This window comes from Thunnus maccoyii, chromosome 23 (genome assembly GCF_910596095.1).
Source record: "Thunnus maccoyii chromosome 23, fThuMac1.1, whole genome shotgun sequence".
NCBI classification, from domain to species: domain Eukaryota; kingdom Metazoa; phylum Chordata; class Actinopteri; order Scombriformes; family Scombridae; genus Thunnus; species Thunnus maccoyii.
In genome coordinates, this window is record NC_056555.1 from 7,823,487 (window position 1) to 7,842,273 (window position 18,787).

The 18,787-nt window shown below is 38.3% G+C and overlaps 1 protein-coding gene and 4 non-coding genes across 6 annotated transcripts; 4 read left to right on the forward strand and 1 right to left on the reverse strand.

Annotated features, from left to right (window-relative positions):
- Positions 1-509: 509 nt before the first annotated feature.
- Positions 510-581, forward strand: trnaq-cug. The gene has a single exon. It is a non-coding gene; the product is annotated as a tRNA-Gln (tRNA).
- Positions 582-934: 353 nt separating this feature from the next.
- Positions 935-1,017, forward strand: trnal-cag. The gene has a single exon. It is a non-coding gene; the product is annotated as a tRNA-Leu (tRNA).
- A 1,696-nt stretch (positions 1,018-2,713) lies between these two features.
- On the reverse strand, positions 2,714-2,796 carry trnal-cag. The gene has a single exon. It is a non-coding gene; the product is annotated as a tRNA-Leu (tRNA).
- A 907-nt stretch (positions 2,797-3,703) lies between these two features.
- On the forward strand, positions 3,704-3,786 carry trnal-cag. Its single transcript has one exon. It is a non-coding gene; the product is annotated as a tRNA-Leu (tRNA).
- Positions 3,787-6,955: 3,169 nt separating this feature from the next.
- On the forward strand, positions 6,956-18,339 carry LOC121891051 (FYVE, RhoGEF and PH domain-containing protein 4-like). 2 transcript variants are annotated; one of them, XM_042403781.1, is made up of 16 exons: positions 6,956-7,212; positions 11,583-11,723; positions 11,999-12,575; positions 12,703-13,186; positions 13,591-13,736; positions 14,048-14,204; positions 14,290-14,428; positions 14,635-14,693; positions 15,086-15,229; positions 15,419-15,591; positions 16,273-16,303; positions 16,415-16,498; positions 16,586-16,711; positions 16,810-16,953; positions 17,057-17,197; positions 17,809-18,339. In XM_042403781.1, the coding sequence occupies exons 1-16, from the start codon at positions 7,086-7,088 to the stop codon at positions 18,118-18,120; spliced, it is 2,985 nt and encodes a 994-aa protein (XP_042259715.1). In that variant the 5' UTR covers positions 6,956-7,085; the 3' UTR covers positions 18,121-18,339. The 2 variants fall into 2 exon arrangements, with proteins under 2 accessions (XP_042259715.1, XP_042259716.1); XM_042403782.1 differs by having other exon boundaries at positions 11,586-11,723.
- Positions 18,340-18,787: the final 448 nt, after the last annotated feature.

Here is an 18,787-nt window from a genome sequence, read left to right on the forward strand (position 1 = left end):
GATTCTGCCTAAGACATCCAAGTCTCCTGAAACCTTCTTCGGTTACAAGTTAGCCAGGTATCAATATTTTCGGTCACAGAAGCTTGAGATCATTTCAAGCCAGCAGAGTATATAATCTTCCTTGAAACTCGTTTAGCATGCTTGATCTATTTTAAAATTCTCGGTTTTATTTAAGTCTAGTGAAACATCATGAGAAAGGTCACTACACCAAACTTGTTAGAAACTTACTTTCATATGATGGGGGATTCTCACTCAGTGAAATAATTCTGGGCAGAGTTAACTATGAAATGTGTAAATGCAATACGTTTATAAATGTTTATTGTATATACAGTAACCTATGTGTCCCTCAGTAAGGTTTCAAGATGTCTTGGCATTTCCCACTCTCCACTTGTCTGTGAATGCAACAAGTCAAGTGTGGTGCATGCTGTACATTGTTGTCACAAATAACTTTAGGCAATAAGTATCTAATCATCCCACAAGTGTCTAGCAGCAGATTTGCTACTGCATGTGGTTCCATGGTGTAATGGTTAGCACTCTGGACTCTGAATCCAGCGATCCGAGTTCAAATCTCGGTGGGACCTGATTTTAGGGGCGGAGTCATGTAAACCTTTGTGTTACGTAACTAAGTATGGCCCTGTCTACATGAATTGATTACTGGGAAATCTAATAACACCAGTCTGTTTAAGATTAAGGAGAATAAATTGTTAGTATGAATCTAAATGTCTCATGACAACAACTTAATGTCAGAGCTATGCTAAATAAACAAATATTCTTTGGCTACCTGAAAAGGAAGAAAAAATTCGTTATTTGTTTCCTAAAGAGTCACCATACTGTGTTCTCAAATATAGTTATTTATAATAAATGCCATACTTTATTAACTTGTAAAACTCTAAATATGCTCGTGATAAAACGTGTGTTCGAACGTAAGTATGTAGTCAGGATGGCCGAGCGGTCTAAGGCGCTGCGTTCAGGTCGCAGTCTCCCCTGGAGGCGTGGGTTCGAATCCCACTTCTGACAGTGTATTTTTCCCTGGAAAAGTTAGATGTAAAGGGTAGAAAATAAAGAAGCCCAGGTGTGTCTGTTGAACTCCACCTCCATGAAGAACAGCCCATCAAGTCCCAAAACACAATAATAACACTGGCGCGCATATCTGCTCAAACAGACAGATTACTGAGAGTTATGGAGGCTTAGTTCAGTGTGTGGTAACACTTTAATGCGCGCGCTGATGTCACTGCAACAAATATTGTGAGACATTGCATTTAATCAGCAAAACTGGGAAGTATGAAAACAAATTTGCCCGGACAGAGGAAAATCTCCAGAGGACACAGAGTTTCGACTTTTAGCTACTTAAAATATAAACGCCCCGACAACTTTGATAGAGTCCAGGATTCATCTAGAGAATGGCTGCTTTATTACAAGCAATTTCACCGATAAACTTGCAATCTATGTGTAACAGCGGACCTGTCGGATGAGACGAAGAACACAGCACATCAATTACCATTAGACCCTGACCAATCCGGTTGGTGTATCAGAGGAACAAATGAAATCATTACGTAAGTTACAGCTGCTGTGCCACGTGCGTAAATGCGGCGTCTGTTAATTTGGAGACGCACTTTTCGTTTCAGCTGCTGTGTGATGTTGCAGGTATTTAATAAACTCAAGGGGAATAATTCTACACACAGCCACTTGTGCAGACAGGTCATCAGTAATGATTTTCTGAAACCTCACGGATTTTATTCAGTGACACATTTATTAGTAAGATTCAGACACTAGCCCGTTACAGACCTGTCTGAATCACACTAATAGTTGTATTTTGAACGACAATTTCATCAGAACAGATGTTAAATACTAGATAACTAAAACAGACAAAGTTCATTTGTGATTTTGGAGAGCCCTCTGTGCGCCCCTCTGCTAATCAAAACCACGCAAATTGTGGCTTTTGTGCGCACTGCAATATGTTATAATTGACCAATCCGGGGAGAAAAGCCTGAAAAACTGGAGGCAGCAGCTCACTTACAACTTTCCTGCCTGCATGTGACTTGTCAATATATAACATATATATTTTATACATGGACTATTTTGTCCATTTTAAGATTTTTTTTTTAACTTTTTAAAATCCTGTTTTGCTTTGCAGTGTGTAAATGCGATGTGTTCATACATGTTTTTGTAGGCCTAAAGAGTAGCCTGTGTGGCATTTCCCCCATCCAACTAGAGTCTAGCTGCGCTTGTTGCACAGTGGATCCGTGGTGTAATAGTTAGACGACGCTTAAGTTGGCTTGCGATTCACAGCTTCTTCCTTTTTTTAAACTCACATTTTTATATTTTTAACCAGGCCTAAATTTTTATACGTATCATTATATTCTGCTTTTAGACACAACATTCCAACATGCAAACTTATTATCAGTTATCAGTTATTGATCCGTTAATAATGTGTACAAACCTGGACAACGTGTAAATGTGATATTTCTCACACTGTTGGTGCTGTTCTTTTGGTTGATAGTTAATTCAGCACACCGAGCAACACTGACAGTGAATAGACTTTTACATGTACATTGGTCTTTCCTGCCCTCGAGTGGACTTTGTTAGTACAAGATGAAACTGGTAGCCGTTTCTCTGTTCTCCTTAATACAGCATAGTAACATTGCAGCAGGTACTACAGTGTATACGGGAGTCTACATCGGACGCTGACGCAGCGTCAATGAAAAAAGTCTGATGTCAGAAGTGGGATTCGAACCCACGCCTCCAGGGGAGACTGCGACCTGAACGCAGCGCCTTAGACCGCTCGGCCATCCTGACTGTGTAAACAGTGGATAACACAAGTTATTATGGATACCCGTAGCGTTTTACGCATTCTTATGAAATGTAGTATGGTATATAAATATATTTTAGTGACCGTGTAGAAGACAAAATGACAATGTACACCTAACCATCACGACGCTGAAGTACGCTTCCGATTCATAGCTTCTTGTTGGAATTTCCCAGTCCACCTAAAGTGGCGTAACGCCTTTACATGGCGCTGTTCAGCCATTTTCAAACTAATTACTGAACTGAAAACGTATCAAATTGGGGGAAATTGTGATGTCCCCTGTCATATTGGAGTATTGGTTTCTTGAGACTTTTTAACACTGAGCAGGTTGGATCCCAGCAAATAGGCAGAAATAACAGTAAGACTGAAAATCAGTTTATCATGAGTAAGGGCAATAAGAGAAAATTCTACAGTTTAAATGATCAAAAGTTAAGACCATTTCATTTTACGTTTCATTCTAATTCCCATCATTTGATCGGTCAGTTCATGAATTAGCTTGAAAATGGCTGAACAGCGCCACCTGCAGGCGTTATGCCACTTTTAAGGTGGCCCAGAAAATTCCAATAGGAAGCTGTGAATAAGAAGCGAACTTCAGTGTCGTGATGGTTAGTACTTCAGACTCTAGACTTTGAATCCAGCCAAGCGAGTTCAATTCCCAGTCGGGAACTCGTTTTAGCAATGGATGATTCTATCAGTAAACTTTATGGATTATTGGAACACGACTCACGTAGTCTGTATACGAGTTCATTTGCTAGATTGGATCTCTGTCACTGTAGCCTACTGTGTTTTCTAATATAGGCTATATATTTATAATATATCTATATACCACATTATATTTCATAACATGTAAAACACTGAATATAGGCATAATAACTTGTGCTATCACATGGCTTCATAGTCAGGATGGCCGAGCGGTCTAAGGCGCTGCGTTCAGGTCGCAGTCTCCCCTGGAGGCGTGGGTTCGAATCCCACTTCTGACAGTAGACTTTTTTCATTGACGCTGCGGCAGCGTCTGCCCGACGCAGACACCCATACACACTGTAGTACCTGCTGTGTTACTATGGTGTATTAAGGACAACAGAGAACGGGCCACCAGTTTCACCTTGTACTAACAAAGTCCACTAGAGGGCAGGAAAGACCAATGTACATGTTAAAGTTTATTCACTGTCAGTGTTGGTCAGTGTGCTGAATTTACTATCAGAACAGAACATCAACAACAGTATGGGAAATCTCACATTTACAGGTAGCCTCTAAACTTGTATAAAAATTTAGTTAAAAATATAAAAATGAGTTTTAAAAAAGATAAACAATAGATAAATAAATGATAGAAACTAAACATGGAGAATAAAAGTGACTCATTCAACAATTAATAACTAGCATATTTATAAATAAATGCTAAACTGGTAATTAAGTATTTTAATTGATAATAGAATAAATAAATGAAAGCTACAATGAATACATAAATCTGTATTTCTATATTTGTAGTACCATCTATCTCATTAGAATACAGACACAGAAATAAAGAAATAAATTAAAAGTTATAAATTCATAAATAAATAAATGTAGAGTTGAAGGAATACATTAATTACATTTGTTTCCTGATGAAATGAATTTCAGTATTTTTTTTTATTGAAGAGAAAAATGTAAACACAGGAAAGTTTTATAAAGTAATATGAAGAAGTAAAATAATTAATTAATTGCCTCTGTTTTGTAGTGTGAAATGCCACACTAAATCCAGACCACTGATTTGTTTGAGAACACTGAATTCTGTCAGCATTAAATACTTCTGTGACTCTGCTTGAGCTCTGCTGTTTAAACCCACTTAATAACTCAGATAGTTTTTATCTATGTATTTTCCTGAGATTTCTCAATAAACAATAGTATTGGTGTTCTTTAACTGGTCAAACATAGAATCGATATTCACCTAAAGGGGTTTAAAGAGCTACTTCCTGATGATGTACCATGCTAGCATAAAAACATGACACATGTAGCTGTAACACCTTTCAAAAACAGGATGATGCTCAGGACAATAAACAGTCTGTGATGCTGCAGATGAAGAGCACATCTGGGGCCGCTCATCATCACTGGAAAAAGATAAAGGCGGCGGGAATAACATTTAAAAACCTCAGCAGCCCTGATGAACAGATGAGGTATTGATCAGTATGGCAATTCTGATAAGAATATAGAAAAAGGTGAATTTATATTTTCAGATAAGTAGGTTCACAATGCATGCTCTCTCCTCTCCTGGCCCCATATCTGTTTTTTCTTGTGTCTTTACTTCCTCTTTGTTCTCTAAAAAACAGCTGACAGGGGAAGATTAATAATCAACTTCAGCAACCAGAATAGCTATTCATTTGTGTTTTGATAATAACATGGAAGAAAATCTATTTTCATTTTTTAAAATGAGCAATATCACAGTGCATGCTGTCTCCTCCCCTCAACTTGCCTCGACTCCTCTCTTCTTTCTAAAAGACAAATGGCAGATAAAGGTTTCCCAGGTTTCTTTCTTCCACAAACAGCTGTGTGTTTTTTCACTCCAGCTGAAACATTTTAATGAAATAACTTTCATTTTAAGCTACATTTTTGCACATTTACAAGCACATTGATGGATGTGCTGTGCAGAGATGAAGAGTGATTAAGGTTTAAGCTCTATATTTTAACCAAAGCATACGTCAAATTGTGGTAAATTATTACAAGTCACAGTATTTATTTTATATCTTTATGGGCACAGTGTGGCAATAATGAGGGACGTCTTATTTGGCTACATTTATTGCATGCAGTCACATACATATTCATATTCAACGCTTATGTCCCTAGACTGTGTGTTAGTGAAGCAACAGTCTGTTTAAGACAGTTTCCCATGTTGTATGTGACAACCTTAAGATTCTTTTTCAGAAAAAACATTTCTTGACTCACTGAAATGAAACGTAACTAAAACAAGTGCAACTTCTGTTGTGATTTGGTGCTATATAAATAAAACTGACTTGACTTGACTTTAGTAATTTAACACTGTAATATCAGGTGTAAAGCAGGTTTAATATGGTAGCCTGGGGAAATGTTTTCAACCAAATAAAATGTGAAGTAACCTATTTTATTATATTATATTATATTATATTATATTATATTATATTATATTATATCTTACATTGCACTGTAACTTTTACTCTCCTGTTTTATCTGTCTTATTCTATTTTAGCTTATTTTTATTTCCAATTTAACATTTTGTAATAGTATTTAAATGTCTTTTTATATGGTCTTGTGTTGCTTGTTGTGACAATTCAACAGCTGGTTACTCATTTCCCGATTCCCACGGTTCAGCAACTTCTTGTTTGGGTTTTTACAGTTCAACATTTGGCCTCACAGTTGAAGAGCTCTTCTTTTCAGTGCTTCAGGTGCAGAATGAAATTGGAATTTAGGGCTCTGCTTATATAAGGGCAGCTCAACATGTCACTCCTCATCATCATGACACCCAGATACAGTACTTACAGAAACTAATTATTAAATATAGAATATTATGTATGTATAGTACATTTTTTTGCTAATACAAAAATTCAACTAAGATTTTGAGTACAGGAATTTTACTTGTTTTTCTTCATTGTTGTGTTGCTACTTTTACTCAAGTAAAAGGTCTCAGTACTCCTGCTGGCATTTATCTAATAATTTAATTGTGTATTTATTTATTTATGTATTAATGCAAGCTTTTTAAAAAAAAAAAAAAAAAAAATTGAGCCACTAAGATATCATTCAGTTATTATTTTTATTTCAGCATTTATTTATGTATTTCTTGATGAATCTTCATAACTACAGTATACTTCAACATCTCTGGTAAAAATAAAACTTTTAGTTAAAAGTAACTGACTCAAAAACATTAAAACAGACATTTTACATGTTCGACCAAAGTATAAATGACATGAGGAGTCAATTAAAAAAAAACTGTAAAAAGTGACTGCATTGTGAATCAGTAAATACTGTTTATTGGAGTGATTCATGTTTATGGAGAGATTACAGTATTCAGTCAGGTTTAACGTGATTAAAATGCTATTGTTTTTACAGATTTCCTTCACTATATTCAAAGTGACTGTGTGCCTGCTGATTGGTCAGTGTCCTCCAGTGGGTTTGTAAGCATTTCAATCAGAGGCGGGGCTTATCAAACAGCTGGATGTCTATTAGCGGCGGTGATTGAGCGCGTTCAGCTGTGAGCTGCACACTCTTAGGGTCTCTGGCACCTCGCTCCCCCTCTCTCCCTGTCTGAAGCTGGAACTGAAGCTACTCTGTGACGATGTTTGACCTGAAGAAGAGGAACAGTTTGACCCTGAACTGCAACCGCGACACGGACGAGTTCAGACGAGTGGCGGTCAGACGGAAGGTCAAAGGTGCTGCTGTAGATTGTCACGCCGCTCATACAGGTGACGTACCTTTCACTGAAGAGGACATTTTCACTCCTGCTTTTCTCCACATTTGTATGGCACATGTTCAGCCCTCTCAAGAACTAATTACATGAACTAGAAACACACAATATCAGAATTTTTTCTGAGTTATATCCTACTTTTCTTAAATCATGAACACCCTCACATACCGTTTATCTCTTTAGCTAGCCCCCATCTCCATAAGAAATAACCAATAAGGCACTAATTCTAATTAAAATAATTATACAAAAAAGTATAATAAGATATTCGTGGGCTTATATTGGCTGCTATACTTACCGAAATGCATGAAAAAAAGTTACTAGTAGTCACATTCTGAGGACTATAGTAGTTTTTCTAGTCACTCTACCTTCGCTAGTGGTTCATTTTTAGAGACCAGTGTATGATTGGATAAGAGAGGTCATTGTTTGTTCTGAGTATTTTCCTATATGTCAGTGAAGCTTTCTGTGTTCACAGAACTTTACACCAAAAAAATCATTAGCAGATATGGCCTTATTATCTCATTGAGTAAGTAAAAACGACGACCCTTGGCCTTTAAACAGTCAGTAAGACCAAAGGGAAATGTTTTAAAAAGCCCTCCTGGGCTCAAACTGCCTTGTAAGAGGGTGGCCAGGGCAGCTGGTAAGAATATTAACTGTCATTTTTGTGCATGGCTTACATAAGTGAGTAAGTGGTATTCTAATTTCCTTGTCAGCTTGTGAATAAAATGCCTTTTATATGCAGTGCACAAGAATTTGAATTTTGTTAGGCACAATTGTTAGCCTCTTAGCTTGTTGGATTACTCTAGTGAAATCTCTTTTCCCTGATTCAGCCTGGACTTTGCCTGTGTGTCTTGAGACCGGCATTTGTCAATCCCTCACACACACACACACACACACACACACACACACAAAGCCTTACTGTTCACCCACAGAGAGAGAGCAAAGCGATCTGTTTTGACTTAAGTATAAGTCTCTTTTGCTCCAATGGTACTATCAGATTCAGGATTCAACAGTACTGTGCATCACTATGACCTACATAATGAAGATTATTCTTTGGCTTGGTGTGAGGCTCATCAAGAGGGCTTTTTGAGATGAAAATAATGTTGACATTTTTTTGCTTTCAAACCTTAACTCTGCTTTCTTTTTAAACCACAACTGAGAGGCTGGTAATCTATTTTTATATAATTTTTCTAAATATAAATAAGTGGGTCAGAAATCTACTTGCCCGAGGTCAATTTTTACTCGTTCCTACACAAATAGTTTTATTTATTAGCGGTTATCAAATAAAAACAAAGACTTAAGTTAGTTGTCATGTTTAATCTTTAATTAAGTAAATGAAACAGAACAAAGACAGTGTCATAGATGCAACAAACATTCTTGCATATTGAAAATGGTACGACACAGCCCCTATATTTCACTGAATACTAAATGCTATTGATCAGTTCTTCCACTCCAAGCTTCCTGATTTCTTGATCTCTTTAATGTTTCTCGTTCTCGTTCTTATTTATGGCAGTGAAAAATTACATGCACTGATTCCTCTATTTGACAGTGCTCACATAATCCTGAGCGATGTTTGTTTCACGCATCACACTACTAGCCTACTCAATTCTTAATTGGCCAACGGTGTGTGCCAATATTCTCCAATGCATGCAAGGGAAGCGGGCTATGCTGACGTGTGCCAGAGAACAAGAACATAATTTATGATACAATGATCGAAAAAATGATTTTAACATTTTTTATTTTATTGTTTTACTTTTATTTTTTTACCACTTGCAAGTGAGTTACTAGATTTACTAGCCCAACTTGGCATTTTACTTGCCCTGGGCAATCAGACAAGCCTTATTGTTGAACAACGCCTTTTGGATCCAGTTCAAAAAATACTTGATAACCTTAGTTTGACATTTTGGCCTATTTAGGTTTACATTTTCATATTTGTCTATTAAATGTGAAGCAGCAACAACAATAACAACAACAACAGTGGCTGGTTAGCTTAACTTAGTATAAAGACTGTAAACAGTGGGAAACGGCTAGCTTGTATTTGGCCAAAGGCATAAAAAATCATCTGGAGCTGAAACAATTAGTCAATGGACAGAAATTAAAAGCCAACTGTTTTGATAATCGATTAATTATTTTTAGTAATTTTTAAGTAAAAATGCCAAAATTCTCTAGTTCCAGCCTTTTAATGTGAATATTTTCTTGTTTCTTTACTTCTCTATGCTATTGTTTTTATTGAGTATTGCTTTGTTGTGGACTGTTGGTTGGGATAAAACAAGACCTTTTAGGTTGGATCTTAGGCTTTGGGAAACAGTGATCGACATTTTTCTCCATTTTCTTACATTTTATAGACAAAACAACTAATTGCTTTAATCCAGAGAGTAATTGACTGCTATTCCTTTTATGGAATATGAATGGAATATGGACTTATGTTTAATGTCACACAGGATCAGCATATATTTATTATTCTCCAAAATCTCTACAGCCCAACTCAGTTTTTTGAAGAACTGGAAAAGCTGTCAACATATAGCCCTTTTAATATGGTTCTTTCTCTTTGTGTTTCTCTCTCAAGGTTTGTGTGCTCCACCCAAATGTGACTGTTTAGTGTCTAGAAAGTGCTCTGTGGGAGTGATAGTACTCGACAAGTGTTAAATGTTTTCCACTGAGATAACTTATAATACTCAGGAGGGTTATGGCTGTGTGAAGAAAAGACGGAAGTGAGAAAGCAGAAGTATAACGCTGCTAAGAAAGTGCACATGACCAACAAATCTCTCACACTTCAGCAAAGCCGGGAGTGAATTGGAAAGCTTCATTTTGTTATTCAAGTAGTGGATTATCTTACATAAGAAACTGCAGGTAAACAAATCTGTTACACAATTTCAATGTTGTAAGTTGTTTGAAGGATGGAGGTCAGTTAGGATGGGTGTCGTTAGGATTTTATTGATGCTACTACTTTAATCAATACTCCTTATCGGTTTGGTTATTTATCGATCCTCTTATCAGCTCTTTTTCATTACTAAAGAATTGATTTTTTTTTAAAAATATATTATTTAAAAAAAGAATAAATTCTGAACAGGATTAGAATTGATTTTATATTTTGTTGTTTCTAGAGCAGCAATAGTAATGTTTACAACAACAAAGTCACTAAAAAAACTCAGTAATGTCTCACTGGAAACTAATCTAAAATGTCAGTAAAGTTTAGAAAGAAGACCTGCCTGCAGGCACCGCTGGTAGAGGGAGGAGAGGCTGGTTTGTCTCAGCCTGTAGCTAAGTTTACAAGAATTTGACTAGTTTTAAGATACGTGGCAAACTAAAATAAACAGCGAGGTTACATACAGACAGCTTTAATTTTCGCTTGTTTTATAGCAATTCACTATTAGCCTAACCAGGGCACTGTGGTTGTGTAAAACATACCGGTAGTGGATGGGAGACTGCAGACAAAGCAGTTGAAAACATCATAATATAATATTCTACATGTTTATGCTTGTTGAACAGGTGGTTTGATAAAGTACTCTTATTGGCTTTTTACTCACAAAGCTTTTATTGCACTTACAGTAACAAGCATAGTAGTCATCAACTCGAGTAAAAGCGACAATTCACCTGGTTCACTGTCTCCAGTGCTGTGTGTGTGTGTGTGAGAGCAGAAGAGAGAACCGAGAGGAGAGGCTGCCTGTAGCACAACCATAAGTCACATCAAAACGTATAAAAGTACTGATAAAAGAACCAACCTTAAAAATACCCCAGGTTCTTAAAATTTTAGAACCATTTCCAATTCAGGACCAGGTTTCGGGGGGGGCATCCCTAGAGGTCAGACAGTCGTTGCACAGATTTCCAAGAGTATTGAAACAGCAATGAATGTGTGTAGTCTGCATACTGCTGTTTTTAATTTAATTAGTGTGACTTTATGTGCATGTAACCATTTGTTAACAGTGGAAGGCTAAGAAAAAAAGGGAAGAAGGTGTCTGAATCATGCCCTCGCAATGGTTTAAGGTTAAGAAATGTTGTATGTGGTTTCTCAGGACTCAGCAAAATAGGTCCTCAACACAACAGATTCATCTGTTGGTCGATTCTCACAAATGCATTGCCTGCAGCCAACCCTTGTTTAAAGTGCAAAAACAGTGAATTTTATTAATTTTTTGTCAAAATTCCACATTTTAGGAAAATATGTGCAATGATTTTACAAGACATTCACATATTTGTAGTTTTTGTACAGTGCAAACAAATAAAATTACATTTTGTGTTTAAGTATTTCACCTAGTATGACTATGATAAAGCCTTAGTAAAGCATGAAAGACATATTGTCAATATATTGTCATGCGGTGTGGAGAAAAAAACGTTTTTTATATTTACATGTATAGTAACTGTGTATTCTTGTAGTAGTGAGCAGTGGAGTGTGTGGCTCGTACAGCTGTGGACGTGCTTGTGAAAGAACATGTGGATCAGAACCAAACTCTAAAGTCAGTGCAGGGGACAAGGATGACAGAAGCCCAGCTAATAGATCACCCTCCAAACCACAAGGTAGGCTTGTATATCCATAACCTTAACAATAAATACTATCCATGCTAAGTCTATTAATGTATTATGGAAGTGAACAATTGAAACTATTTGTCCAGTTGTCCACATGATCAGTGTTTGTATCATTATTTCACCTTTGTTCTTGTCATAATTATTAAATAAATCCCTTCTTATTCTTTGAAATCACAGCTTGTCTTCACTCTGTAGTGATACTACACCTGCCAGACATTGTACTGTAATCATAAATAAACCAATCATGCTGTTTTATCTCTCCTCAGTGCCTCCTAAACCAGCTCACCTCCAGAGTCCTCTGAGGGCAGGACCAGATCAAGCCCACAGTCCCACTACAGGAAAATTGCTACCTCAACAAGTTAATGGCACAGAAGACCTAAGTCCTAACCGAAGCTATGGAGTGCCTTTTTCCTACATCAGCCCAGCACAGAACTGTCAATGCTCCCCTAGTCCTGTTAGAGGAGGGGGGAGCAGTTTTTTGAATGCAGTATCTGGAGCACAACTGAGCCCTGCCAGACATCCTCGGGGGATTCCAATTCTTGCAAGCAGTCCAGTTTTAGGATCTCCAAGTCCAGGCAAAAGAGGCATTCAGAACTGTAGCCCATTGAGAGAAGGAGGGCATAGCCCTGCTAAGTTGTCCCCAAGAAACCATAGCCCTCTCACAGGAAAACTGCGGACCCCCAGCCCTGTTCAGGGAAGGATGGGGAGCTACAGTCCTGCCAAGAACTCTAAATCCTGGCTGGGACTCAACAGAATCCCAAGCAGCAAGATGGAAGGACACGAGAAGAGGGCAGGGAAATCTTTGAGCGTGCCCAACTTGATTGTTTACTTGGATGAGAGCAGGTTTGATTTTCAATTTGGTTCATTTCTGCACTGTGATTACCTGAAACATATATAGTACAATATAGAATCTAATAATTTCTGAATGACTACTTGAATTTCTAGTGACAAATACACTTTGTTTCTCCAGAAATCCCTTTGAAAAACCTGAACGCTCGCCACTGAAACCGCTGCAATCACCCAACTGCTGTGGGCCTGCCATCACCATCAAAGCACCAGCTAACCATAGACTCAACCATACCACAAGTGAAGCAGTTTCCCATCTATCCAGCAATGGCAAAGAGCACTCCCCAGAACAAATGAGTGGCATAATGCTGGGGAAAGAATGTGCAGTAGTAACTGTGAAGGGGTTTGATGACAAAATGGAAGAAGGCAAGATACCTGCAGGATTTGACTCCAAGTTTTCCTGCCAATGGACTGAGGCAACCCCAGAGGACGGGAGGGTTCACAAGGAGTCTAAAGGTGAACAAAATGAGGAGGAGGAGAAGAGGAGGGAGAGTGGAGGAGGTGAACCAAAAGAGGAAGAGACCACAGAGCAGAAATTGTTCAAGATAGCCAATGAACTCCTGCAGACAGAGAGAGCTTACGTGGCTCGTCTCCACCTTCTAGACCAGGTCAGTGGTCTAATCTGTTTGTGGCTCAATGACAATAAAAATACATTTGATGCTAAAAAGTCTGTAATAAAATAAAGTGGGGCTTGTTTTTCAATTGTTTGGAAAGATGTGGATTTACAATTTTTATTGTTAGATACAGCTATGCTATGCCCCTTCAGGTTAGCATAGTTCTTGTTGATATCGGGCACATGGCAGGGATGTCCTTTACCTCCCTTCTTTTTTTTCCATTGTAATAAAATGATTTTGACATTGTTTCTAGAAATGTGAGACACTTGTTTCTTTATTAGACAATTCTGTTGTTGCACTGGTAGATACTTATTGTTCTTGATAGAACATTTCTTGTGTAAAATGTCAGTATCTGTAAAATTAATAAGCATGTCCTGCCCCACTAACTCCCACCACAGGTGTTCTGCTTACGCCTAACAGAAGAGGCAGGTCGAGGATCATTTCCTCCTGAGGTGATAAGAAATATCTTCTCCAACACTTCCTCCATCTACTCCTTCCACAGCCAGTTCCTGCTACCTGACCTGGAGAACTGCATCAGCCACTGGTGGGTGTTCACACCACAAATAAAGACAACATTGAATTCATGTTACACTCTCCATTACACCGTTGTTATATTTGTTGTATGAAAATCAACCTGCTTTTACTGTGTATAACAAGAATCTAAACTTCTTGCATTGTTAATGTGACAGGATAATTAAAGCTGAAAGTCAGCACTTTACACTCATAGTCATTGTTTCATTTTAAAGCCATTGTGCTGGAGTAACGAGCCGACAACAGAAACATTTCATTATCCAAAGACTTATGGACAGCAACTATTTAGATCCTTGACCTGCCCTCAAATCCCACCAAATCCAGGTGTGAGAGTCCAGGCCTGGGTAATGTTCTGCTGCCACATGCTCCCTTCCTGAGGATGTATGCCGACTACGTCAGGAACTTCGACCAGGCCATGGAGCTGGTGAGGATGTGGACCGAGCGCTCTTCTGCCTTCAGAAACATCATCCAGGACATAGAGGTAAGACATATCCAGCAGGGTATAGATCAGTTCTTATACTTGAGTCTGGGCAGGATGTAATGTATGTATTGTCCTGTTTTTTTAGAGTCAGGAGGTGTGTGGCAGCCTGACTCTGCAGCATCACATGTTGGAACCTGTCCAGAGGGTGCCTCGTTATGAGATGCTACTCAGGGATTACCTGAAGAAACTGCCCAAGGATAACCCAGACTACGAGCTGGCTCAGAGTGAGTATACCATACAGATCAAGAATATCAGCTGGATCAGATGGACTGTCAGCGTCTTTATCTCTATCTACCAGTATCCTTGCTCTGAGTCTCTTGTGTCAGACTTTGATGGTACCTCTCTCCCTCATAAAGTGCCCGCCTGTCTGTGAAAGCTCATTAAATCTGTAATGAACAGTGTGAACCTCATGCTGTGTCTCCTCCCACAGGATCCTTGCAGACAATTTCCATGGCTGCCACCCACTCAAACAGCGCCATCCACAAAGCTGTACGTTACCATAACATACCACATCACTTACCATTGTTCTAAGTAAGATTTCACCATCATCACAAAACACATAAATTGTATTGTATTGTCAAAACTGATCTGTTTTGACAATACTGTTTTTTTTGGGTTTTTTTTAACAATTCTGGTATTTTGCTTTTGATGGATTGTATCATTTGGAATGTTACAGCTGCACAGTTGGGATTAAAACTATGGTCAAATGATTTAATATGGCAAAAAAATTTGCATCTTTGTCATTGTAATAATAAATCCAAATAAAATTTAATACAGTTTACGTGCCTGTATTTTTCTGTGGGAACATAAATTGCCATATACAGCTATGATTGACTCCATACAGATCAGTTTTTATCTACTGTAGCTTTCTTTCTCTGTAGGAGAGCCTGAAACGGCTGCTGGAGATTTATGAGATGGTTGGAGAGGAGGAAGTGGTTAACCCGACCAACGAGTTTCTCAGAGAGGGGCGTCTGCTCAAGCTCGCTGCTAGGAACACATCCGCCATGGAGAGGCACCTCTTCCTGGTTAGACCATTGATTTGTATGAAGGAAAAGATGCAGACACACTACATCTTGGGGCATTTTTGCTGAGACAATGAATAAAACATTTAAATAAAAACAGCTTTTAAAGAGTGCCTTAAAATTTAAATCAAATATGAATTACTGGTCATAAAGAGAATCATATCAATTTTCATGTATATTTGTTCTCCACAGTTCAACAACTTTCTGCTGTGCTGCAGTCCTAAGTTCAGCCTGGTAGGGCAACGTTTTACGGTCCGGTGCAGGATTGGAGTGGATGGCATGCAGGTGCAGCAGACCACCAATGAAGACCACCTACACACCTTCCAGGTGTCTGGAAAGGAGAAGACCCTTGAGCTGCAGGCCAGGTGTGTGTGTGGTATATGTCTGCTGTATCATGCCAGCTGAGCTGCGTGACTTTCCTTCACCTTTGCCAATATTATGTTTACAGTCCTGGTTACTAGCAGAATATTTCAAAAATATAATTGTGACGCATTTCCGAGTGATACTCAATATGTACGTGGGGTTTAGTTATAGAGAATGATTTAAATCACATCCTAGAGATGTGATTTGATCGCTCAAAGTGGGCATGGTTTAATGAATTCAGCCCAATACAGAGCTGTAGAGAGGTACAGAAAAATTGGATAATTGGATTTATATAACCATTCCTGAATTCAAGATGAGTAGGGGGATTTTATATAAAAGTACTCAAATAACGATTTTTATAATATGTCTAGCATGTAACACGAGATAAATGAATAATTAACAAATTGAAGATTTGAACTGGGAATATATATTTTTCACTGTCTTTACTTGGTCTGTGGCCTAACTTCCTAAACTTCACTGAAGTCAGTTTTCGGTGTAGATCCAGGTGCACATCCAAGAATTGTGAGATAATTCCTACACTTACTGAAACTGTGAATGTATCTGTATTTGAAACCTATTGTAGCCTATGTGCAGAACCATCTTGTGTTATTAATTAAACATTTAAGTTCATAACATGTCACATCCATTTAAATATAATTCTCTGCTTTGTTGCTTTTTTCCAGCTCTGAACAAGACAGAGACGAGTGGATAAAGGTACCAGGGTGTTTGTATTAAATGTTTTTTTTTGCAACATAAAATGTTACATGAATTAGGAAAATATTTAATAGTGTCAGTTGAGTTTTCTAAAGCAAGTTTTCTCTCCAGGTGATTCAAGAAGCCATTGATGTGTTTCAGAAGAAAAATGAAACCTTCAAGTTGGCCTCAAAGGAGCCGAACGTGGAAGAACCAGTGAGTAGTTATTTTGGGGCTGTGTGTATTTTTAAGTTTTTCAAATAATACAGTAAGACTATGAAACATCCAAACTGTACTTTACAGACAGAGGAACTCGGCCGACGTGCCCCTCGCTGGATCAGAGACAACGAGGTGACCATGTGTATGAAATGCCAGGAGCCTTTCAACGCGCTGACCAGGAGAAGACATCACTGCCGAGCCTGTGGCTGCGTGAGTCAAACTGTACACAGCAGCTTTGTACGGAACACACAACACAGACAAACTCTAACAAGGACAACTCAGCAGTGATGGTATCTCTGCTCCCCCAGGTGGTGTGTTGGAAGTGTTCAGACAACAAAGTGGCTTTAGAGTATGATGGTAATAAGCTGAACAAAGTTTGTAAAGCCTGCTACTCCATCCTGACTGGACAGAGAGGGGAGAGGGTGGAGGGCAAGAAGACGAGAATACTGGAGGTGAGTCTTGATTAAATCTAAATCTAAAATATTGATCTTAAGTATTTCAGAAGAGAAATTCTTTAGTAACAGCATTGTATTTTTTTTGGTGTGTATTGTCCAGTTGGAAGCATCTCCAGTGCCCAGTGACAATGTAATGAGTGGCTTCCTGCAGTATGGTGACAACCCCAAGACCTGGCAACGCGTGTGGTCTGTTATTACCAGGACCGAGCCTCCAGTCCTTTACCTATACGCTGCCTCACAGGTAAGCAGACTATTGCATTGTATTTTCAAACTTCAAATTATAATGCCACATATTCTCTTCTATTTGTATTTCACTGTTGTTTGGGTATGCGTATGATGTTGTCAGACACAGATGTCGCCACAGTCCCTACCACTGCATGGCAACACAGCAATCAGCAACAGCCATCATGCAATCACATGGGGCGGGGAAGATAACACATTGTGCGTACAACTTCTTACACTAATAGGTTTGAGTCAGCCAAAGGCAACAGAGGAACCTGAATGAAAATAGTCTGTTTTGGGTTTTTTTTTTTACAAAAGTCCTCATGATTTTGAATTGTCATCAGCAAAAACCTCTGCTTTTAAATCTGGATCAGGCATCTACAGTATAGGCCCTTAGGCTTTGTTTTACATTACTTCCCAAGTGTCTGGCTTCATATAGGTACTTTAAGTGACAAATTAAATGAAAAACCAATATAAAGTGTCCAATAACGGTGGTGGTGAGTGCAGTCAAACATGTCAAACGAACATTATATTTTCACCTTTTTTCTGTGTGGAAGACTCTTCATTTATTCAAATGTCTCCAATATGTCTTAAAAACTTTTTTTTTCTGTGACTTTCATTCATCTCCAGGATGTGAAGCCCCTTTCCAGTATACCTCTACTGGGCTGCAGTGTGGAGGATTCTCCTCAGGAGCTCCAGGGTCAGTCCTCTTTCTGTCTAAGCCAATCAAAAACCACCCACACGTTCTCCTGCGAGGGGTTGGACCTTAAACAGCGCTGGCTGGCTGTTCTAAAAGCTGTTACAGGCATCATGTCAACATGCCCACTGAATGGCCCTGACAACAGCATCAATGGATCCAGATGTGGCATTAATGTCAGTGACAGAAGCATCGGTAGTGGTAAGGAATTAGTAGTCAACGGCAACAAGGAAAACCACACCTGAATGTTGTCTATTAAGCTTGATGGATAGTAGATGTATATGCATAGATGTATGTACACACATCCAGAAACATGAATAATGTAGAAGTGAAGCTCAGGAAAACAAAGCTTGTTTATATGCAATATTAAAACTGAGAACTGTGTTTTCCTTACAAGTGGCAACGCACTTTATTTCTGAAATGGTTTACAGTAAAATAAATAAAGTGAAGGTGTTTTAACATGAGTCGGGCTATCCCTTGTACTACACAGATGTTCTTCAGCTTTGTACAGGTTTTCTAAGGTGCTATGTGATGTGGTGTGAAAATGTGCTTACAGTTGTTTTCTTACAGCGGACGGTCGAACACGTTATTGCAGTGATACACAGAGGCTTTATGGGATCATAATCGCCTTATAAAACACATTCAGCTGATCCCATTTCTTCACAGATGATATTACAGCAATTGAATATTTACACTCAAAATAATTTACAGCTAAGCAACAAACTCTAAATAAAAATAATAAATTAAAAAATGAAATAGATAAGAATGATTAGTGTAAAATAGAAAATGACAGAACAATAACCTTTAAGTCTAGAGTATCATATCTTTTACGTGTCGGGCACAAAGCCCAGTGAATGACCAAAGCACCAAACATCCTTTTCAAGAAGCAAGTGAACACCATGGTTGATGTGA